Below are 25,076 nucleotides of genomic sequence, written 5' to 3'. Positions count from 1 at the left end.
AATAACAGTGGGAGTGGGCTGGATTGGTCATTCTTTAGGAAGTGGGTGGGATTGAAAAACAGTTCCATACAAGCTTCTACATTAGATTGTTTTAATTTCGACCCAGAACCAAAGTTCCAAAAGGTCTTTCCAAAAGTTTGCTAACTTTATCTTTTGGTAATAGACTAGTTTCCTTTCAGTATTGTACAGTTTATTTTGAGTAGATTGTAGCACATGGAGGACTTTAACATCAGCAGTCTAAGAAAACATTTTGCATGTTTGGCATTTGTTGGGCCTGAAACCTGTATTTCAGGTGCTCATATTAAAATTTCTAAAATTCTTTTCCCCCACCAAGTATAACTGCATTATGATGTTGCTCCTCCTGTGTGTGTGTGTCATAGTCTTGAAACCAAAGATGATACTGATCAAAGATAACGCTTCAGCTGAAGAATGCATAGGTGGATGTGTTGAATACTTGGAGAAATCTAAAATGTTTTTTTCCTCTCCACTATTTCCACAAAAAAGAGGCTTTGCAAGAAAACTATGATTAGCCACTTTATTAGATACACCCATACACCTGCTGGTTTATGCAGTTCTCTAATCAGCCAATCCTTTGACAGGAGCACAATGCATAAAATCATGCAGATACAAATCAAGAGCTTCAGTTAATGTTCATTTCAAACATCAGAATGGGAAAAAATTGTGATCTCTGTGACTTTCACTGTGGCATGGGTGTTGGTTTGAGCCAGCTGGACTGGTTTGAATATTTCAGAAACTGCCGATCTCCTGGGGTTTTCACACACAACAATCTCTAGAGTTTACACAGAATGGTTCAAAAAACAAAAAATATTGAGTGGACGACGGTTCTGTGGGTGGAAACGCCTTGTTGATAAGAGAGGTCAGAGGAAAATGGCCAGATTGGGTCAAGATTCCAGGAAGGACATAGTAACTCGTGTAATCACTCTTTACAACCGTGGTGAGCAGAAAAGCATCTCAGCATGCAACAGCAGAAGAACACATTGGGTTCCACTCCTGCCAGCCAAGAACAGGAATCTTAGAATCAAGAACAAGTTGCTATTAAAGTGGCCGGTGAACGTACAATACCTTTTTGTTGAAAATAATTATTTCTTGATGAGGGATTTGTTTGTTTTCTGAATAAAGTTATTTCAATTAAAGGTTGGATTTTTCTAATTTTTTCAGTGTGAGATGAAGCTACTTTACCAAAAGGTGGATTTTTTTCCCCCCAACCCTTTTTACTAATATTTACAAGGGGCACTAATAATCGTGGAAGGCACTGTACCTCCTGTCCTCCCTGTCTATTCATCACCAGGCAACCACTTTTGGAGTTGGAGGAATTTGTACTGAGTAATATGTCTTTTGGAAGTGTTCATTTTCACATTCTAGAGTTCTACACACTACTGTTGGGTTTAGTATGGAGTGGTGTACACAGGAGCAGTGCATATACAAAATTGAAATCTAAATATGGCATGGGAAATATCAGAGCCATGAGTCTAGCTGTTTTAACAGATTAGGCCTCGAAGAATGTGTTTTCTGTATCTGTGCACCAAGGAACGGAGAATTTTCTTGGTCTATATGCACAGATACAGAAAACACATTCTTCGAGGCCTAATCTGTTAAAACAGCTGGACTCATGGCTCTGATATTTCCCATGCCATATTTAGATTTCAATTTTCTGAGAGCAAAGTGCAAATTTTTTGTAACACAATTTCTTAATAAGGGCAATCATGTTTTCTTTAATACAAAAACACTGTTCACAATTACAGTACTGGACAATTTGTTGAACATCTTTCCTCTGAAGGGTTAGGTTTTGTAAAATGTGTTTTCAGCGCCCCCTGGTGGACAATATCAAGAAGCACTATAATTGTGAACAGGTTTTATTTAAAATAAAATAAATCAGGGTGCTGACCAGCTAAGTTAGTGTAGAAATTGAGTGCTGTGGTTTTGATCACAAGTGGTACTATTCAGTATTCAGCTAGTTGTAGAGAAGCTCCAGCTGTTTATAAGAAACACAGTAAAAACTTATCATGTCACTGGGGGGCAGATTGGCAAAGCAATTTAACAAGGGTCGCTTTACTCTCTAGCTTGTACGAGATATCAGACATCAGAAATAACCCAAGTCTTTAGGTTATATAACTTAGAGAAACACAGTGCAGTCATTTTTAGATATTTTATTAACGTAACATCCAATGTTTTAGAGAGCGGCATGGCGGTGGAGTGGTTAGCACTGTCGCCTCACACTAAGAAGGTTCTGGGTTTGATCCCAGTGGCCGACAGAAGCCTTTCTGTGTGGAGTTTGCATGTACTCCCCATGTCTGCATGGGTTTCCTCCTAACCTGCGTATCTTCCCCCAAAAATATGCAGGTTAGACTAATTGGTGGCTCTAAATTGACTGTGCGCGAATGGTTGAGAGGAGAAAACCTCTATAATAATCCAGCAGAAAGCAACGGGAAACCACTACTGTAATGTTCCCTAGAGACTTTGATAGCTGAAGCCGTCAGAGCAACCATGTCACTGTAATGATATGCCAAAATGGATGGAGTCTGGTCCATAATTACTGATTGATTAAATTTTAAACCTGCCATAACTTGTTAAATAACATGTTAAAGGGATATTCCTGGGAAATTATGTAACTGGTGTCATACACTTCTTTGTAATGAGGATTACATACATTTATTAAAACCTGCTCCTTATTTTCAGGCAAATGTAACATTAAGTAATGAGAATGTCAATGAACACACCTTTCTCATCTCATCTCATTATCTCTAGCCGCTTTATCCTTCTACAGGGTCGCAGGCAAGCTGGAGCCTATCCCAGCTGACTACGGGCGAAAGGCGGGGTACACCCTGGAAAAGTCGCCAGGTCATCACAGGGATGACACATAGACACAGACAACCATTCACACTCACATTCACACCTACGGTCAATTTAGAGTCACCAGTTAACCTAACCTGCATGTCTTTGGACTGTGGGGGAAACCGGAGCACCCGGAGGAAACCCACGCAGACACGGGGAGAACATGCAAACTCCACACAGAAAAGCCCTCGCCGGCCACGGGGCTCGAACCCGGACCTTCTTGCTGTGAGGCAACAGCGCTAACCACTACACCACCCTGCCGCCCCGAACACACCTTTCATTAGAAGAAAATAAAATGACAAATTTCATTTAAAAGCATTGCGAAACAACTGACTGCTTACTGACATCCCTTTATTGTTATTTTTTAAAATTATAACCACAAATTCTACATGGTACAGAATATACATGGTATATTAACATTCTATAAAATGTTCCACATCTCACAGTATCATAATCAAATTAGAAAAAGGAGACACCATGGCATACTCATTATTATCAGTAACTAACAGCAAAGGACCCATAAACATGTACTTTTAAACCTTTAAAAAGTACTAATAGTTTGAAGAATAGCAATTTGTTTTATATTGTTTTAATGTAAAAAATACATGCAAAAGTAATTCCAGGACCTATGAATAAATATGCAATATGCAAACCAGCTAGTTGGTTAGTAAACCATCTTAAGATTCCCACACAAATGGGATTTCAGTATCAGAATCTTGAACTCTAAACTGTATATCCTATGTAACACTCCCTGAATATATATATATATATATATATATATATATATATATATATATATATATATATATATATAAATAAACAGAAAAGCCAACATAGCGCCTGTTTTTAAAGTGAAGAATTTACACTTTAACAAATTTGACCTAAACACATTATTTTACATTACAGGCATTTAGCAGATGCTCTTATCCAGAGTGACGTACAGCATACCCAGAGCAGCCTGGGGAGCAGTTTAGGGTTCAGTGCCTTGCTCAAGGGCACTTCAGCCATTCCTGCTAGTCCAGGGAATCAAACCGGCAACCTTTTGGTCCCAAAGCTGCTTCTCTGACCTTTAGGCCATGGCTTCCCCACCAATCCGTATAACTAGAATCAGCTCAAAATGTTGCAGTCTGGTATTCAGGGGTACAAAATCTCTGATGCAACACTTCTGGTGTTAGCACACATCCTAAACTAAGCTAGCGGCATGTGTTTACTGAAGCATTTCATTGCCTTTTGCTATTAACATTTAGCTGAGATTACTATGCTGATTATGTATTGCAAAGAAAAGGGTCCAGACAAATAATACAAAAAAAAAAAAAAGGCACACAAAGCCATTTAGACAAGCCTAAGAACTGTAAAAATTTATAATGGAGTTCATACATAGGGAGTTAAATAAATAAAGTAAGATGTGATTAAACAGGACAATAAATTAACATTGAATAGCTAGTAGAGAACTAGCGACCCCTTTCTCTGATGTTAGCTCAGTTGTAGGCAGGGCTATTATGCAGTTTATGGGCACTCTCAATAAATTACAGATTAATAAACCAGTTCATTTACGTATAAATGTAACCAAGTAATTCCTTAAAAAGTAAGTAGTTTGATCATGTGCATTTTCAAATGTATCCTTTTAGTTTTTGTGATTAAACTGCGTGAAGTCCGTTACACAACACTCCTTCGCAGACATGGCACCACCTACACTAAGCCTGGATGTGCTTTAGATCACCACTTCCAGATGCCAGTGACCATAGTTGGCAGCCAATCTCAGAGACATGTCCATTCATTCAGCTCACCTCACTGGACACAAGACAGTAATGGACCCTGAATGGGTCGCCGGTACATCGCAGGACACTACATACATTCCTGCACTCATTCCCAATCCAGCATGTTTCTGAGAGGTGGGAGGGAATTTGGGAACCAGGAGGAAACCCACCAACTTAAATTCAGCATCAAACCGGGGACCCTGGGGCTCTGAGGCGGCAATGTTACCCACCCTAGACGTGGCAAGTATTTATTTAGTCATGTTTGTCCTGCCTTAAGGACAGTTTGTGAGGACTGAATAAAGCCTATACATTCGAAAATGAGACTGTTATCTTTGGGCACTGAAAGGACCACAAAACATTTGGACATCTTTAATGCCCAAATCAAGGACAGCCATAATGCTGCTCTTTGTAGAAGATATCTAATAACTTGGTGCAAGTGAGAATGATATTAAATCAGTGCCACAAACCTAAAACAAGAGTCAGTGGGTCATTTCAAGGTTGTATTATGCATTACACAGTACCCCTACTCACTTAAATAAAAACACCCCAACCCACAATACTATATTCTGACAATGAAATAACCCCAGAGTTTTAAAAATGTGCAAGGAGGACAGAGGATACAGCACCATATAAATAAAATATAAATCCCCTTACGTAAAGCATAATGGCACAAACCAATCCACTTGATGCTACAGATCGCTGATGGTGGATATTAGCTGTGGATGATTGTGCTCCTGTAAAACACTATAGTTGTGAGGACATGTGGTCATTAGATGAAGGTTTCACAGAGGGAAGCCTCTCAGCTGCTTTTGCTCTGCCTGCCAAAAACCTATCAAACTCTGCAGGAAAGAGAAGGAGAGAAGGAGAGGTCTGTAATGAACTGTTTTTGTTTAATTGCATCTTTGGTAATGGAAAATGAGAATAAAAATGCTGCTACTGGTTATATAAAATTGACGCTCTTGACTGTTGTCTATTACACATTTACTACAGTCAGTCTAAAGTCACCCACTTTTACTTGTTCGACTGATTATTTACTGTTTTTCTTTGAAATTTTAAAGGGAAATCTAAGAAGTTAATGTGTTGAAGAAAAACACACCTTCACTAGTGACACCCTCATCTGCCAAGTCATCATCCTGCATCACAGAAACAAGCAGAAGTGAAGTTATTTATACACTGCAAATATCCGGGAAACACCAAAAGAGACATTATTACATTCTGAAAACGCATCTAGGATCTAGTACAATATCGGAAAGAGAATGCTCTCTCTCATTTCCTGTTGACAAATATGAAAGATTCTGTGATTTAAACCCCCCACCACCACCACCACCACACACACACACACACACACACTTCAAACATGGAATGGATTTCTGCAGGTTATATGTCTAGATCTGTGTTGATCTGATACTTTATAAAAACCAGTCATAATAAGGAGCTATTAAAAATATCTTTAGAAACTCTGAATATTTAACTTTAAAATCACAGATGCATGTACATTGATATCTTTTAACGTGATTACGGCCATTAATACAGTGTCTTGCAAAAGTATTCATCCCCCTTGGTGTTTGTCGCATTATAAGCTGGAAATTAAAATGGATTTTTGGGGGGTTAGCACCATTTGATTTACACAACATACCTACTACTTTAAAGGTGAAAATTGTGGTTTTATTGTGACACAAAATAATTAAGATGACCCCCCCCCCAGAAATCTGGAGTATGCATAGGTATTCACCCCAAAGTCAATACTTTATAGAGCCACCTTTTGCTGCAATTACAGCTGCAAGTCTCTTGGGGTACGTTTCCCTTTAAAACCACTCCACTGTAGCTTTAGCAGTATGTTTAGGGCCATTGTCCTGCTGGAACGTGATCCTTTGTCCCAGTCTCAAACCTCTGGCTGACTTAAACAGGTTTTCCTCCAGAATTGCCCTGTATTTAGTGCCATCTATATTTCCTTCAGTCCTGACCAGCTTTCCTGTCCCTGCAGATGAAAAATATCCCCACAGCATGATGCTGCCACCACCATGCTTCACTGTAAGAATGGTGTTCTCAGGGTGTTGGGTTTGCACTACACATAGCATTTCCCATGATGGCCAAAAAGATAAATTTTAGTCTCAATTGACCAGAGACTTTTCTTCCATGTATTTGGGGAGTCTGCCACATGCCGTTGGGCAAACTCCAAACACATTCTCTGAAGCAATGTTTTTTTTTCTGGCCACTCTTCCATAAAGCTGCACTCTGTGGAGTGTATGGCTTAAAGTGGTCCCATGGACAGATAATCCCATCTCCGCTGTGGATCTTTGCAGCTCCTTCAGTGTTATCTTTGGTGTCTTTGTTGCATCTCTGATTAATGCCCTCCTTGCCTGGTCTGTGAGTTTTGGTGGGCGGCCTTCTCTTGTCAGGTTTGTAGTGGTGCCATATTCTTTCCATTTTGCTATAATGGATTTAATGGTGCTCCCTGGGATATTCAAAGTTTGGGATATGTTTTATGACCCAACCCTGATCCATACTTCTCCACAACTTTGTCTCTGACCTGTTTGGAGGCTCCTTGGTTTTTATGTTTGCTTAGTAGTGTTGTAGAGTCAGAGTCCTTCCAGAACAGGTTGATTTATACAGACATCATGTGACAGATCATGTGACACTTTGATTGCACACAGGTGGATCTTAAATCAACTAATTATGTGACTTATGAAGTGAATTGGTTGGACCAGCTCTTATTTAGGGGTTTCATATGAAAGGGGGTGAATACCTATACACACACGCCAGATTTCTGTTTTTGATCTTAATTGTTTGTGTCACAATAAAACAACAATTTGCACCTTTAAAGTGGTTGGCGTGTTGTGTAAATCAAATGGTGCTAACCCTCCAAAAATCCATTTTAATTCCAGCTTGTAATGCGACAAAACAGGACAAACACCAAAGGGGGATGAATATTTTTGCAAGACACTGTATAAACCCTAAAATCCACTTACTGTATAGGCAGAATAACTAAAGCTGTTTCTCAGTATACTGAAGGACAATGTATTCAACAGGACAATTACTTTGCATCTGCAAGGACAGGCCATGCAAAAGTAAAGCTACAGTCACACTACAGCTTGCGACGGGCTATCGATGAAAATGAGGCATTTTGGTAGCAATGCATGGTGATATATAAGCAAGCTAAAAGTTGTGGTCACACAGCAGGCAAACACTTGACTGTCACGCCTTCGCACGTTCGAGCAGCCACGCTCACTCACAGGACCCAGTCATTATGGGAAACACCTGATGCTGATTTGAGAGCAATCGGCACACGCATATAAGGATGCTGTTTTCACCGAAACTTTGCGAAGTATTATCATCATCGTCATGTTTGTTTCTAGCCATTATTACTGCTTTACGACTCTGCTTTCTGTTTTGCTTTTGTTTGTTTTGTTCCTCCGACCTTGCATCATGTTTTGTTTTTGTAAATATCACACCTGCTACAACACGCTCTCCCTGCACTTAGATCTGTCTACCGCTGCTTACCTGACAGAATACTTTGCAAAGTCTCTGAAAACAGCGTCCTTATATGCATGTGCTGATTGTGCTCAAATCAGCATCAGATGTTTCCTATAACAAACGGGTCCCAAGCATGTTCACAATGCACTCCGAATGATCCCCGAATATAAAATGCACTTTAAGTCTCGGCAAAGGTTAGGCTATGCTGAGCCGCTGTGTTGAGGTTCCTGTGAGCACTGGGGACATGGATTCAAGACAAATACATCTCTAGAGGCTCCCTGAAAGTTCCCTGAGCTTTGGGAAGTATTCCCAAACCCATCTGCGAGCATTCGCCACTTAGTTTGCCAACAAAAACATCACCACCAAATTTCAATGCATCCATTGAAAATTTTGTGTGACATTTTTGGCCACTCACAAGGCAGAGACACACCAAAAAAAAACAACTCGTGAAGCTCAGAAAACATTTGCCATGCATCGCATGATTGGTGGCGATGTGACCAATTATTCATCGACAAGTATTCACAAACCCATCGTGACCTGTAGTGTGACCAGGGCCTAAGCTAGAACTAAAAAGGAAGCAAAGCACTAGATTGATGGAGTAGAAATTTCACATTAATTAATTTAATTAAACATTATGAGGTTTATGACACAGTTGGCAGGTGTTAAGTTTCGAGTGCCCATTTACTTGAATGTTGTGGTAAAGAATTTATCAAAACTAGCAGTTGCACATCTGCCAACTGAGTGTTAAGGTTTGCTTCATCTGGAATCTGGTGTTTAAGCGGTTGCATGGAACAAAACTTTACACCCAAACGAACACTTTCTGGATCATGACCCTGCACTCATGTGGCACAGTTCAGAGTGCAACAAGCACTGCTTTAGTGTTTTGTTCGGAGCTCATGCCAAATAGTTTTGCTTTGACACATGCCTTTGTGTGGAATCTAGTCTTTCTAGCTCAGCTGTCAAGTCAAGTCATTTGTATAGCGCTTTTAACAATAAACATTGTCGCAAAGCAGCTTTACAGAATTTGAATGACTTAAAACATGAGTTAATTTGATCCCTAATCTAAATTGTGTCAAGGTGTTCAGTACTAAGCCTGTAATTAGTTTGTCTGTTTCTTTATCTTATTGCGCAGTTGTGTCATTAAGTCCTAGGTTTGTTGATTATGCCCGTTCTTGGAGTGGATTAATAAACAACATGCTACATTTATGCACTTAAATCCTGCCTCTCACTACAACACATTACATACTCATCTTAAAGCATATTATAAAGTGTTTATACTGTTTGTTTTTTCAATTATTCTATTTTTATTTATTGCATTGCCTGTTTGCACCGTGGGTCAGAGAGGACTTAAATTTCATCTGCGCTGTATGTCGAGCATGTATAGCACATTTGACAATAAATTTGACTTGACTTGATATTATTTAATAACTACTATGAACTATTCATTAACCACAGGGAAAATAACAGGGAATGTACAGTGGATATAAAAAGTGTACACACCCCGTTAAAGCGATAGGTTTTTCTGATGTAAAAAAATGAGACCACGATAAATAATTTGAAAATTTTCCCACCTTTAATGTGACCTATAACCTGTACAATTCAATTGAAAAACAAATCTGTTAGGGGGAAAACAAAAAAACGTACAATAAGCTAGTTGCATAAGTGTGCACACCCTTAAACTAATACTTTGTTGAAGCCCCTTTTGGTTTAATTACAGCATTCAGTCTTTTTGGGTCGGAGTCTATCGGCTTGCCACATCTAGACTTGGCAATATTTGCCCACTCTTCCTTGCAAAAGCTCTTCAAATCTGTCAGATTGCGAGGGCATCTCTTGTGCACAGCCGTCTTCAGGTCACCCCACAGATTTTCAATTGGATTTAGGTCTGGGCTCTGGCTGGGCCATTCCAAAACCTTTTGGGGGTCATTGTCATGCTGAAAGATGAAATTTCTCTTCGTCTTCAGCTTTCTAGCAGACACCTGAAGGTTTTGGGCCAAAATTGACTGGTATTTAGAACTGTTCAGAATTCCCTCCACCTTGACTAAAGCCCCTGTTCCAGCTGAAGAAAAACAACCCCGAAACATGATGCTGCCACCACCATGCTTCACCGTGGGTATGATGTTCTTTTGGTGATGTGCAATGTTGCTTTTGTGCCAAATATACCTTTTGGAATCGTGGCCAAAAAGTTCAACCTTGGTTTCATCAGACCAGAACACATTTTCCCACATGCTTTTGGGAGAGTTGATGTTTTTTTGTTTTTTTTGCAAAATTTAGCTGGGCCTGGATGTTTTTTTTTGACCCTGCCTCATAGTCCAGACATATGGAGAATACGAGAGATCGTGGTCACATGTAGTACACAACCAGTACTTGCCAGATTCCTGCAGCTCCTTCAGTGTTGCTGTAGGCCTCTTGGCAGCCTCCCTGACCAGTTTTCATCTGGTCTTTCTTTTCATCAATTTTGGAGGGACGTCCAGTTCTCGGTAATGTCACTGTTGTCCCATATTTTCTCCACTTCTTGATGACTGTCTTCACTGTGCTCCATGGTATATCTAATGGCGTGGAAATGTTTTTGTCCCCTTCTCCTGAGTGATACCTTTCAACAATGAGATCCCTTTGATGCTTTGTAAGCTCTCTGTGAACCCTGGCTTTCGCTGGAGGATGCAACTGAGTAAATGTCTGAACTTTATTTGGGGTTAATCAGAGTCATTTTAATTGATGGCAGGTGTGAACCCAAAAAGACTGAATGCTGTAATTAAATCAAAAGGTGATTCAACAAAGTATTAGTTTAAGGGTGTGCACACTTATGCAACCAGCTTATTGTACTTTTTTTGTTTATGTTTTTCAATTGAACTGTACAGGTTATAGGTCACATTAAATGTGGGAAAATTTTGAAATTATTTATCGTGGTTTCATTTTTTTACATCACTTTAACGGGGTGTGTGCATTTTTTATATCCACTGTATATAGTTTAATTTGGTAGCAACAAACCTTTAATCACCATATGATCTCTCAAAACAATGAGTATGTATACTGATATGTGGTATAGTGAATAGTTAGAAACCTAACACTCACATCATCCACATCAAGCCACTGCTCAATGTTGTCCATCACTTCACTTTGATTGACAGGAATCTATAGAAAAAAGTTAGCTGTTACTGCTGGGTGGTGAAAAATCATGTGATCATTACTTTCAGGTTTACAGTATGAGCCTCAGAGGAGAAAACAAGACACCCATCATGCCCAGGAGCTAAGTGCTACTACACAAAGCATACAGCCCATGTATGGGGGGGGGGGGGGGGGGGGGGGGGGGGGGAATGATGAGATCCATTCAGCAAATGCAGGAGTGATTAAAGGAGAGAAGTGCCACCTGCAACCTTAGAAATACACTCAACACAGCAGGAAATGATTTGTACAGCTCCAGTTTGCATATTAGAATAAAACCGATTCAGCCACTCCTATAAGAAACCACATACAAAATAACCCTTTTGCAAAAGGCGTGCAGGCTCAGCAACTCCAAACACACACTGCATGCTGAAGACCCACCATTCCCTTTTCCACCATCCATTGAAACTGAGGTGAGGAGCCGAGGAGGGTAGCGTCTGGGTCGTCAGCCTTCACGTAGACAGACAGGTTTTTCAGGGACAGACATGCACAGATACTAAATCAGACACAGCTAGACAGTCAAATGATGGCTATTCTAAAGCATTCTGCATTCCTGCAAAAAATGGGTTTGAATTCAGTTTCATCGCAAACACAAACATGCAAAAGCACTAATGCTACAAGCTACTACTCAAACCAGGATGTCTAATGTTAGTAGGGATTTCATAATAAAATGTATTAAGAAGTTTAGAAATACTCTACACAAATCAGTGCTACTCACCACTTCAGCATTGTGACTGCTTCCTGCTGCAAGTTCATCTAATACAGAGCTTTCCTGACTGTCCCTGACACACAAACATATACGTATATCATTTTTACAGACCGAAATTAATTATATAATTTCACATTAATGCCTGATTATACTTACTTGATTTGACATCCACAAAGGTTGCTCCACTCAAGTCATTAAAGCTAGACGGCCTTTAGATTTCATAAAATCAGTGAAATTTAGGTCCCTCTGAAATTTGGTCATTGTGATACATGTTTATTTCTGTAATATCTCACAAAATATCAGGCCATTCTGTGACTAGGAAGTTATTTCATTTGAGGGGATTCCCTAGCAAATAATGTGCATGAAATCGCTCGCTTCGCGCAGTCAAGCAGAGGAAGTCTGTGCGCATGCTTCTTCTTCTTTTGGGTTTTACGGCAGCTGGCATCCAATGTTACAATACTGCCATCGACAGGTTTACCTTGGCCGTGCACTGACAGTTACATCATTCTGTCGCTAAATGAACAGCTGATCACACGGAGGTGCTCGCTAACATTTATTAGTTTGGTCCTGCGTTTCCTTTCCTTCGCAACATAATGTCTTTTCATCTTGCTTTCTGTTATTGTGGTCAGTCTTTCATGTTTCATTCGCACGCTCATGTCCTCCACTTTTCTCTCCTGTTTCAAATTTGTATCCCACAATGCCTTGCATGAACAGGGAAAGCCCACCATGTGATGCATGATGTAGTATCTTGAATTGGGTCATGGTGAAGCAGGCAAAAATAGCAGAGAATTTAGGGACACGTGGCCCTAAATTCATTAATTGTTCTATTTATTTAAAAAAAAACCCTAATAAAATTCTAAGTCTGGGATTTGAATGCAGTAGCCTTCAGCCCACTAAACAAAAATAACTGGGTGTCAGGGAAGATTCTTTTTATGACCTGCACTTGAAAAATCTGAAAGGCAGTCTACCTTTAAATAAAGCTAAAAGTAAATAACTGATTTAATATTTTACCCCTTTTGAAGTTTCCCTGAAGAGTTACTTCTCTGAATACCATCCTTCTCCTTTGTGCCTGCAGAAAACCATAATTAATGATGTGCTATTAATATGTCCAGTAAGTTATAGGAAGATAATGGATGATTGGGTGGTATAATGGGGAGGGCCATTACCACCCCAAAATTGAGCAATATTCTTATAACAGCATATTTCAACATGTTTTATTATCTTTTTTTTTTTTTTTACTTATTATAGTTACAATCTTTTGAAACATCTGCAAAACAAGCTCCTGATATCACTTACTTGACAGTAACACCTACTGTATAAACAGTGATTCCCTCACCATCATCGCTTTTTTCTCTTTCTTGAAGCTACTTAGACAAAATGATTCAGCTTCTCATGCCACTAAGAAACTATAACACCAGAAGATTTTCCTGTGTTGGAAAACCTAAAATTACTGCTTTACCTCTGACTGTTATGATGTGCCGACACTGAAGACTCCTTCCAGAAATGCGAAATAAAACATCTCCACATGGAAGGCTACACCATATCAAAAAGTACACGGTTTTTTAAAGCAGTTTGTATGGAGCATCTGCCATGAACATCTTTGTGGAGGTTGTTACGATCGAAACAATAAGATATTAGAACGAGTGCCTTTATATAAACCTATGCTTTGGTTTGCAGCCAGCACTGCTGTCAGAACTGCCATTATAGAAAATTAATCAATACCTTCCAAACAATCAGTATTCAATAAACACTGGTATTATCAAAGTTTAGCAAAATATTAGTACATACTCAGACAAGCCATGTGACTTGACAGACTGCTGACTGTTTGACTGACTGCTTCACACACCGGAGTTTCCAGTTGTGATTGGCTTTGTGGTTTACAGGGAGCTTCAAGGTCAATGAGGTTGGCATGCTTAATTAAAATCAAGAATGAGGAAAAAATAAATAAATATACACAACACCCAATACAGTGACTGAAATGAATTTACGAACAAACTTGAACTGAACATCCTTACCGATTGTTCAGAATTCTGCCTGTCAAGACGTTTCTCCAAACTGGAAACCAAATGATTGTCAGTAATCAATCACTGACATTTTGTGGATAAGATCACAATAAATGCTTGATTAGAATCTTCTAAAAACACCCCCTTGCTTGAAAGTTTCTTCTTCTTGTGCACAGTTTTCATATTGCATTAAATAGGTGGTATTACTAGGCATCATGTCTATAACCTTACAATTATTTAATAATGGAGGTTCTTCAATAATCACCTGTGATATTGTGTGAAGGTTGTGTTCATGTCATCATTAGCAACCAGCAGCTGCTCTATCAGCGTCTCATCAGTTACTCTGGGAATGAGATGAACTATTTGGTCCTGCATCTCCTTACATTTGGAGTACAACTGCTACTGACAGGGACAGAAAAAAAAATTATCAACAATGTGATGATGTCCATTTCCATTCACATACATGGAGAGATGGGAAATAAAGATTATTGCCAGAGCTAAGATGTTAAAGCATAAGGTCTTTGTTGTTTTAGATTATTATATGCATGTTGCAGAATGTATTTATGTTCTCTGACCTTCAGTAGCTCTATGTTTGTCCGCTGAATGCACCCAGAATCCATCTGACTCATTATTGCTGACATCACTTTAAGGTTATTCTGAGCTTTTTCCAGGTCAAACGTCAACTGTGTCACCTGAAATATGAACCAAGATCATAAAATCAGTTCATCACTGAGAGATCACTGAAAGAAGAGAATATAAACCACACCCAAACTACACCGAGTTGCTAGTTTAAGCCTACCTTGTAGCTACACTCATTTATAAAGGTAGAGTAGGTACAGAATTACTGACTGTACACAATGTGTTACCCTGGACAGCTTTATCAGCCATTCTAGAGCCATCCATCAGTAGAAATTAATCACTTGGGAGTGCCAATGACTAGATATTATTTGGATAGGTAGTAGTTTTGTTTTGTCCCTCCCCAAAAAACAAACAAACAAAAACCCTCATTTAGGTAACACCGTAGTCAAAATTCTTGCATGTGATTTCTACCACCAACACAACTATGTTCCTCAAGCACATTTTGTTTCAAAGCTGATCATACTCAAGTTCTGAACCAAATGGATAGAGGTTTAATCGGCAAATTAGACACTATATGTTCAAAATTATGTAAACACCCAACCATTGCATCCACATGTAGTTCTTCCCAAAACTGTTACCACAAAATTGTAAACACACAATTGTCTCGAATGTCTTTGTATGCTGTAGCATTACAGTTTTCCTTAACTGGAACCAAGAGGCCCAAACTTGTTCCAGCATGACGATGCCCCTGTGCACAAAGTTAGCTCCACAAAGACATGGTTCTTCATGTGGAAGAACTAGAGTTGCCCGAGCCCTAACTTCAACCCCATTGAACACTTTTGGGATGAATTGGAACACCAACCATGTGCCAGACCTTCTCACTTGACCAGCGGTGCTCAACCTCACTAGTGCTCTTCTAGCTGAATGAGCACAAATTCCTACAGCTGCATTCCAAAATCTAGTGGAAAGCCTTCTCAATAAAGTGGAGGTTATTATAATAGCAAAGGGTGGACCAACTCCATGTTTGTCAGTGGGTTTGGAATATGCCCCAAAAGGTTTGATGGTCAGGTGTTCACTTACTTTTGGCCATATAATGTGACTATTATAGCTAAGTGATAAACAGTATAGTATATTTGTATGCAAATCAAAACCCTAAAACTTATAGTATTTATATAATCAGAAATATGAAGGTTGAGAGGGTGTGCTGTGTATAAACACACCGTCCATGGGATTGCTATAGCACCTGTATGTGAGGCGTAAAGCTGCAATGAAACAGGCAAAACACACATTTGCATGGGGCTACAAAGCATTTCACCATCCTCCTGTAGCCACACACGGACTTAGAGTACATTCAAAGATGGGGAGACTTTTCCTTCCACATTATTCACCATTACTTAACCTCACACTAGAGGCAAAATGTTTGTGATCAAAGTTATTTTTCTGTTATAGTGGTGTAGTATATAGTGTTCTATGTTATAGCATTATAGTTGTGGTTTTTTCTATACAATAAAGGTGACTGAGTGTTCCTGTAAGAAGAAAACTAGTGTTGGTGCTTTGATGAAATCATGAAATGATGTGTGAAGATCTTTGTGAAAAAAATGAACTTACTAATGAATATTGCTTGTTAACAAATATATATAAAAACTTGTAGTTAACCCTGGTTTCAAACAAAGCTAATGAGCGATTCATCAGTTGCCTACTTCTCATCTCATTATCTCTAGCCGCTTTATCCTTCTACAGGGTCGCAGGCAAGCTGGAGCCTATCCCAGCTGACTACGGGCGAAAGTCGGGGTACACCCTGGACAAGTCGCCAGGTCAGCACAGGGCTGACACATAGACACAGACAACCATTCACACTCACATTCACACCTACGGTCAATTTAGAGTCACCAGTTAACCTAACCTGCATGTCTTTGGACTGTGGGGGAAACCGGAGCACCCGGAGGAAACCCACGCGGACACGGGGAGAACATGCAAACTCCGCACAGAAAGGCCCTTGCCGGCCCCGGGGCTCGAACCCGGACCTTCTTGCTGTGAGGCGACAGCGCTAACCACTACACCACCGTGCCGCCCCAGTTGCCTACTTTTGTTGGAAAAAAAAAATCCACTAAAGCACATGTTTGCCAGATGGTTTGCCTCATTCCACTGGATGTGTGTTTGATACCTGGGCAGATGATAAAATGACTGGACCCTCTGTGTTTTGCCAGGGGGATGTCTGCTGTTGGGTCCGAGTTTGGTGTGTGGGTGTGAGAGAAGCCTCACATCCAGTTGCAGGAAAAATATGCTAGTGAGGAAAAAAAGAGCAAGTGAATCATGGACATGTACCACAAGTGAAACGGTACACATGAGTCATGTTTCATGTCGAATATATCCAGACAGGTGACAAATTAAAGGAAAAACCAGGTGTCAGAGACATTTTACTGACATGGGTTGAGTCCTCTTTTCTGCTTAAAGAGAAAGGTGGTGCAAAATGAAGAGTTATTCTGACCGACACCTTTACCATATGTTGAAACATTTCTCTCCTGACAGGAGTGGTCTCTGCCAGGATCACCCTGCCCCCATCCACAGGGCATGAAAATTATGTAAATTATATGCTAAAGGTTATTGTCTTCACAGTCACCAGAACTCAAACCAATTAAACACCTATACGAGATTTAGGGCCGACATGTTAGACAGCACTCATAATAAGGTATTTTGTTTATGTTGTTGATTAAGTCAGTTTATGTTTTCAGTCAATTTGTCACCCCTTCAGTGTATTTAGTATGTTTCAAAGTAAACTACCGAGAGCAATTTTATCTCAAACAATCACAGTACACAATTAAGGTGCTCCAGCTTAAGTAAGAGGTATAACTACGGTCTAATTATTTTGAAGATCATTGAAGGAACAGAGCATAAATCACAATGGTAAACAGGTAAAAAGGTAAGCTACTGCAAACTTTTCCTCATTAGTATCGGCTATAATTGCTCTTTTAATAAAAATTATGCTGCCAGCCTTCTTTCGGTTATTCAGTCTGGATTCCTATAAAAGAGCACGTTCACAAAGTGTTTTCTCCTTTAACTCCTAGCCCTAGGACTCGTTTCCCTTTGTAGTTAACCAATCTCTAATGCTTGCTTTAAATCTTGGCTAAGAACACACCTTTTCTGACTTTTTAAAACTATCCTTACTATAACCTCTGAGGTTTGTTGTCTTTGTTCGCCATCAGAATTGGTATTCCATGTTGAATTTCTTTTTACTATTATCTGTATTGTAAAGCATATTTGGGATACTCAAAAAAAGCATTATATAAGCTATAAACCACAGAACAAATGATATAAAACAACAAACACGTAAATTGGAAAAACAAGCATCAGGTTGCAGGCTTTACAGTTTTAGACAACAAAATGATCAGAAGTGATACAGTATAGGTACTAAATATGAAGAGCCGTTTATAAACTAACCTATCCTGTTAGGTCTAAATATTCTTTTTCAAAAACGATACGACTCTGATACTGACATGCTTACATCAAGTTAACTCTCTTCATGCTTTTGTCACCATGTTGATAGGCTTTTTATGTTCCGATTTTGGATAAGAGCATAGTTATTTAACTTGCACTGCCTGTCAAAAGTTTTAGAACACACTGTATTACACACTGTATGCTTCCTCACTGTCCCCCCACTTATAACCTTGACCCTATCCCCTAATCTCTCCTCCAGACATCCTCCCATTTATCACCTCCCTTGTCAACTCTCTTTCCTCTGGACACTTTCCCTCCAGCTTCAAACAAGCCCACATCACCCCTCAGCGGGGGGGGGGGGGGGGGGAACCCCAGACTCCTCTGTCATCCAGAACTACCGTTCGGTTTCTCTTCTCCCCTTCCTATCAAAGATGCTTGAATGCGCTGTTGCTAACCAACTCTCCTCTTTTCTCTCTCTGAACAACCTCCTGGATCCTCACCAGTCTGTATTCCAAGCCAGACACTCAACGGAGACTGCGCTTCTCTCAGTCAGGCACTTCATGCAGCACGTGCTGCCTTCCTCTCTTCTGTCTTGACTCTCCTAGACCTTTCTGCTGAATTTGACACTGTGGACACTTCATCCTCCCATCATCCCCATCAGCTTTGGGGATCTTTAGGACAGCCCAGGATTGGTTCAAGTCCTACCTCTCCAGTTGCTCCTTCCAGGTTACCTGGTCTGGTACCATATCAGCACCGCACCCACTTATCACTGGTATCCCTCAAGGTTCAGTCCTTGGACCACTTCTCTTCTCCCTCTACACCCAGTCTCTCAGCCTAATTATCACTGGTCATGGTCTATCCTACCACTGTTATGCTGAGGATACTCAATTGTTTCTCTCTTTTCCTCCTTCTGACACACAGGTCTCCACTTGCACCTCTGCTTGCCTGCATGACATCAAGAGCTGGATGAACAACCATCACCTGAAGCTCAACCCAGGCCAGACGGAGATGATCTACATTTCCACTCCATCATCTACACCCCTGGGCTTCATCATCTCTCTGGGGGACATCTCTAGGTCACCTTCACCCAGTGCGAAGAACCTGGGAGTGGTGTTTGACGATAGACTCCCCTCCTTAGCATTGACCCGGATGTATAGATTCCTCCTCTACAACATCCGAAAGATTCGCCCTTTCCTCACCATCTACTCTACATAGCTCCTGGTCCAAGGACTGATCCTCTCCTGCTTGGACTACTGAAACTCTCTCCTTGCTGGCCTTCCAGCATCTGCCATTAGACCCCTGCAGCTCATCCAGAACACTGCAGCCTGCCTGGTCTACAACCTCCCTCGTTCTTCCCACGTTACTCTTCTGCTTGCTGCCCTTCACTGGCTACCTGTCACAGCTCGCATCAAATTTAAGACACTGGTGCGAGCTTACCAGGCAGTCATGGGGTCAGGTCTACCATACCTCCAGAGACTGATCTGACCCTACATGCCAGCCAGATCCCTATTCTCCACTACTTCTGGTCACCTGGCCCCTTCTTCTCTCCACTCCTGCCCAGCCTGCTCAAGTCTGCTGCCTGTGCTGGCTCCCCATTGGTGGAATGACCTTCCCATTGAGGTCAGAACTGCCAACTCCCTAACCACCTTCAAGCGCAGACTGATGACCCACCTCTTCCAGCTGCACCTCTCCCCTGCATAATCACATAGCGGTCTTGGCCAACCCAGGCTGTGTATGGCAAGCCTGGGGTTAGCCGTTGGGGTTTTATTTTTTATCTATTTACTTGTACTTTGTCAGCTCATTTATCTGGTTGAATTGTTTTCCTTGGCTGTTTGCCAATTGTTGGTACTTCAACAGAACATTACACTAGGTGTTATTCTGTCACTTGTTCAGTTGGCACTACAACTTTCTTGTCTAGAAGTTCAGCACTTCTTGTCCCTGACTTTTGTACTTGTTGTACGTTGCTGTGGATAAGAGTGTCTGCTAAATGCCATGTAATGTAATGTTTTAGTGTTTTATGTTTAAACTTGAAAACAGCTCAAGTACTCAAGAATGAGAAAATCTAAGTAAGGAACAGGTCTAAGTGAACTGAGAAATGTTTGTGACTTATTTATTGTGGAATAAAAATCTAGATATAAACTAGAAAATGCTGATCTAGATCATGCTAAAAGTATCAAACAACATATTTATCGCACAGGCTTTAATAAAGCACTAATTCTGAGTCCCATTAGAGTGACAGTGAACCTTGAATTAAGCCTTACATACAAAGGTTTAGTTATTTGATGGAATACGTGATTAGAGTTTTGCTTTTTAAATTTAATTGGCAATAGTGCGTGAAGTGTAATAAAATATATTAAAAAGTAAAATTTAAAAAACACACACACACACACACAATCACACACCAACAAACACCACCACACAACTTCCACATATCCAAAACCTTTTACTGCCACTGTATGTACCTTGCTGGGGGTGTGTATTGGGCTACACAACTCAGCCACAGGAAACTTTATCCCTTTCCTCCGGAGAGCCTCATACACACAAACTACACCAGTTAAATCTGGAGAACTACGGAATGCATCAGCCCAGGCCTGGAGAGCGAGAAAAAGAACATGATGGGTGAATGGACACACCCAGCACTTTGTCTATCACAACACTCACTACAAAAGTTCTTTTGTAAAAGTTCTTTCTTTATGTAAGCAATATTGCAAGAGTGCTGTTGTACTGAATATCAGCACAGATGTGATTCTGCCAAAGATAATCACAGACATGCTTAGATTCAGTACAACAGCATGATCATGAGTGTGATATGGCTTTTATACAACAGTTTTATAAACAAGAAATTAATATCGGGTGACATTTTGAAAAAAAAATGGACAAAAAACTTGGTTTATTTTTGCTCCATTAACAATATTTCCCAAAGACGTTACAGATAGATATTGTGTTGTGTGTTATGCAGCACACAGATTGACCAACAGCCCATAGTAACGGTTTCAATGTAACATACTATTGCTAGAACTGGAATTTTAGGAAACATAGCGAACACATAAGTGGAGTGATACAAACAGTGTGAAATGTGTCAGTTCTGTTATACTAAATATTAGTATTCCTGGAATGCCACTTGTCTAATTAAATTTGTGTACCATAGCAAACTATTGTATAAATTAATAATAATAATAATAATAATAATAATAATAATAATAATCTACAATTCAAGCCAGATCCTCACCTGTATAATAGTCAGTATTCGGTCATAAACAACCAATGGAGGATCATTTCTAGGTAAAATAGTTTGGACCAAAACCCCTTCTACAAACTCTCTGGTGGACACCAAGACATGGAATCTGTAACCACAGTTTTTCACACAGGCCTCCAGAACCTGAGATATGAACAAGGGGAAAATGTAATTGTGTCACAGTGACTGAAAACATTTTCACAATATATAGTGTGTATCATGTTATTTAGGTTTGTCAGAAAAACAGTTGTGCCATGTTACAAGTCTCATCTCATCTCATTATCTCTAGCCGCTTTATCCTTCTACAGGGTCGCAGGCAAGCTGGAGCCTATCCCAGCTGACTACGGGCAAAAGGCGGGGTACACCCTGGACAAATCGCCAGATCATCACAGGGCTGACACTGAGGCTACGTTTACATTACGTCGAATCAGCGGATCATCAGATTAACGTTCTTAAAACGATTCGCGTTGACACTAAAACCGTTAGCCGTGCACACAGCAACACCAATACGCGGATACGCTCGGCTCCGCAGGCATCCTGCGCTCCAAATCACTCCGCCCTGAACAGCGAGTGCCCTCTGGAGGGTGCGCACTCCGGCCCTGCGCAGCTCACACAGCGCGCGAGTGAAGTGAACAAGCCACGATTCGGGACTGAGCCGCTGTGTGTGAGATCCCAGCGCACATCACTTAGTACTTGCAAGTGGAAGGATGGCAAGCCTAAAGACAATCATAACTACACAATGGGCAGTATTTGCATCAGTATTTGCAGTATTTGCATCAGTATTTGCAGTATTTTCATACTTTTATACTCTTTAATGAAAGGTGATACAAGGCGGAAGTCTGCGCCGTTTTTCAGCAGTCGCGTCACATGACCAACGCCAGCGAATCAGGAAGGTGGATGTCACAGTGACGTTGTCCAATGAGACGCCAGCTAGAGCTCAGCACAGCGTATTCGCGTATTCTCAATGTTTACACAGCACCGGAGCTGATACGATCTGGATTGAATACGTGGACGCTGGCGGATTCCCGTTTCCCCGCTTTTTCAGGGGGGTTAATGTAAACGGACAGTGCGTCCGCGAAGAAAACGAGACAGATACGGTCTAGTGTAAACGTAGCCATAGACACAGACAACCATTCACACTCACATTCACACCTACGGTCAATTTAGAGTCACCAGTTAACCTAACCTGCATGTCTTTGGACTGTGGGGGAAACCCACACGGACACGGGGAGAACATGCAAACTCCACACAGAAAGGCCCTCGCCGGCCACGAGGCTCGAACCCGGACCTTCTTGCTGCGAGGCGACAGCGCTAACCACTACACCACCGTGCCATCCATGTTACAAGTACTTCATTAAATTAATTTTGTCTCATTAATTGTAAATGAGAATGAACCATCTGGCATGCGTGTGTGTATACACACACACACACACACGTTTATATTATTACATTCTACTTGTGACATCTGTGAAACTTAAACCTTAAATTTCTTTAACTTCTTGATTTTATCCTTGGGGTGCTCTCTCTTTCTCTGTCATTATGTGGACACACATAAAAGTGAGATACTCACTGTTAATGCCAGCATGACCTCCTTAAAATTCTTATTCCCCACAATCCTCTTTTTTATTGCTCTGACTGCATCTTTAGGTCTAAAAACAGAATAATAATTTAACTTTAATGCACGATGTGACAAATACAAGCAAATACTAAAACATAAAGCATTGTTGTAAAATTACTATGATCTATTCCAGTGCAAACAAAACAATAAAATCTGGAATTGACAGGACACACACCCATCTTCTGTCTCACAGATGATGTCACAGATCTCCATATTGAGTCCCCAGTCTTCTGACTGCAACTTTGTAGCATATTCTAACACACACATGTAAACCATCATAAAGAAACCATCCAAATTCACAGATTCACACATGATGAAGGTAAACACAGATAAAATAAGATCATAACATCATGAGGGAGGGTAAAATAATTTCCAAATTCAACTTCAGTAAGTAGCCTTGGGCATCTAACACTGCATGTGGCCTGCAGCAAAAGTGAAAGCTCATTTTGCGCAGGCGTCTTTTCCCCTTAGCTCATTTATGCCAGCAGAAGATCACATTACAACTTACTCATCCAAGCTGTGGCTGCAACCCTGAAAAAGCACTGAACTGTTGGGTGCAAAAAGATTAACCCAGAACAGCTGGATCACATATGAGTTAGTCCAACAAAACTTATGAGCATATTGCACTTGAAAAACACATAGTCCAGAGGGTGAATGAGTGTTTGCTTAATGATAATGAAGAGAGATTCTATGATACATACGGCTATAGGGCTGTCAATACTTCACTCAGAGGCTACAATTTACAGCCCATTTGATTACACTTCTTACTCTTGTTTTATATTGATTCAGAGAAACCAACTCCCAAACAAAAGGCTTAACTTTTGCTATCCGGCTTGCTCAGGTTGATCTGGGATTTTAGATTGTGCCAAGCCACCGTTGTGTTGCTTAAATTCATTCTTTGTTCATTAGGTTCGGTTCATTCTCTGCTATTGTCAGCTGCCTGGGCACATTGGTTTATTCAGGCAAATTAAATAGAGCAACTGAAAGGGATGGGATGGTGTTGGAATGTAGGAGAGGGGTGTGTAAGACTTGATTAGATTGTTAGATTAGATTCTTGGACTTATTTTAACTATGGTGCATAAGAGCTTTATCTCACAACCACGACTGTATTACTACTGCTGCTACAACTATTATTATTATTATTATTATACTAATCGTTCTGAGTTTGCATGGTAACAAATGAATCATTTAAATCACCCTTTGGTGTCTTATCAGAGAGTTCATAGCCAAAATTAGGACAAAACCACCCTAATAAATAAAGTCTTTTGCAGTAAATACATAAACACCTAAATCCAATGCTCTTTGACAGCGAACGAGTCCTAGTGCTCCAATCAGAAACAGAAGTGCAGGATTTAACCCCGCCTCCTCACTGTGATTGGACTCATGTGGTGTCAGTCTGAGCTTAATCCACGCATTTGCTGTCAAGTTTTATTCAATTCATAATACTGTGTATTTTTTTTACCTAGTTGTGAAACTGTAACTCAGAATATAAGTTTTTTATATAACATGACATTCTTAAAATTATAGAAAATGTCGGTGTTATACGTGCTAAGTGTAATGGGCTAATATTAAAGCAACAGACTCGCTAACTGACGCGTCCAGTATTTTTATTTAAAGTGTTTCACTCACCTATTCGCTGACCTACAGGTGTACAAAACGGGTTTCCTGTTAAAAACTCCATTTTGTCTGTTCAGTATCGGATTTCTGAAGGATACCTGACGACACCGAGAAAAAAAAAAAAACAAATAAATAAACACGCCTCTTTCTGAAAGGATTTTACCCGGCGAACTGGAAACTCAGCGAGGTGACGTCATTATTTAAAGGAGACGCACCAAAACGTGCATCCTGTCTTTCTTCCTTTTTTCACTCACTCACTCGAAATTATTTTAGAATGTCTCATCTCATCTCATTATCTGTAGCCGCTTTATCCTGTTCTACAGGGTCGCAGGCAAGCTGGAGCCTATCCCAGCTGACTACAGGCGAAAGGCGGGGTACACCCTGGACAAGTCACCAGGTCATCACAGGGCTGACACATAGACACAGACAACCATTCACACTCACATTCACACCTACGGTCAATTTAGAGTCACCAGTTAACCTAACCTGCATGTCTTTGGACTGTGGGGGAAACCGGAGCACCCAGAGGAAACCCACGCGGACACGGGGAGAACATGCAAACTCCACACAGAAAGGCCCTCACCGGCCACAGGGCTCGAACTCGGACCTTCTTGCTGTGAGGCGACAGCGCTAACCA

The 25,076-nt window shown here is 40.5% G+C and overlaps 1 protein-coding gene across 2 annotated transcripts; it reads right to left on the bottom strand.

Annotated features, from left to right (window-relative positions):
* Nucleotides 1-2,296: 2,296 nt before the first annotated feature.
* On the bottom strand, nucleotides 2,297-24,550 carry tom1 (target of myb1 membrane trafficking protein). 2 transcript variants are annotated; one of them, XM_060901595.1, is made up of 16 exons: nucleotides 24,452-24,550; nucleotides 22,998-23,076; nucleotides 22,775-22,853; nucleotides 21,199-21,348; nucleotides 20,432-20,560; nucleotides 16,699-16,818; nucleotides 14,531-14,647; nucleotides 14,221-14,354; nucleotides 13,968-14,007; nucleotides 13,741-13,864; nucleotides 12,964-13,021; nucleotides 11,962-12,025; nucleotides 11,625-11,693; nucleotides 11,154-11,213; nucleotides 5,707-5,743; nucleotides 2,297-5,449 (listed from the first exon to the last, which is right to left on the bottom strand). In XM_060901595.1, the coding sequence occupies exons 1-16, from the start codon at nucleotides 24,501-24,503 to the stop codon at nucleotides 5,355-5,357; spliced, it is 1,407 nt and encodes a 468-aa protein (XP_060757578.1). In that variant the 5' UTR covers nucleotides 24,504-24,550; the 3' UTR covers nucleotides 2,297-5,354. The 2 variants fall into 2 exon arrangements, with proteins under 2 accessions (XP_060757578.1, XP_060757579.1); XM_060901596.1 differs by lacking the exon at nucleotides 11,625-11,693.
* Nucleotides 24,551-25,076: the final 526 nt, after the last annotated feature.

The sequence above is a fragment of the Neoarius graeffei genome, chromosome 20, assembly GCF_027579695.1.
Source record: "Neoarius graeffei isolate fNeoGra1 chromosome 20, fNeoGra1.pri, whole genome shotgun sequence".
Taxonomy (NCBI): Eukaryota; Metazoa; Chordata; class Actinopteri; order Siluriformes; family Ariidae; genus Neoarius; species Neoarius graeffei.
Note: the sequence above shows the minus strand (reverse complement) of the source record. Positions and strands in the feature narration are given on the sequence as shown.

Coding starts and splice junctions, on each gene's coding strand:
- tom1 (XM_060901595.1), bottom strand. CDS start 24,503: ATGGAGTTTTTAACAGGAAACCCGTTTTGTACACCTGTAGGTCAGCGA. Junction 23,077..24,451: donor ACCTGTAGGTCAGCGAATAG/GTGAGTGAAACA, acceptor TGTGTGTGTTAG/AATATGCTACAAAGTTGCAG. Junction 22,854..22,997: donor ATCTGTGAGACAGAAGATGG/GTGTGTGTCCTG, acceptor TTCTGTTTTTAG/ACCTAAAGATGCAGTCAGAG.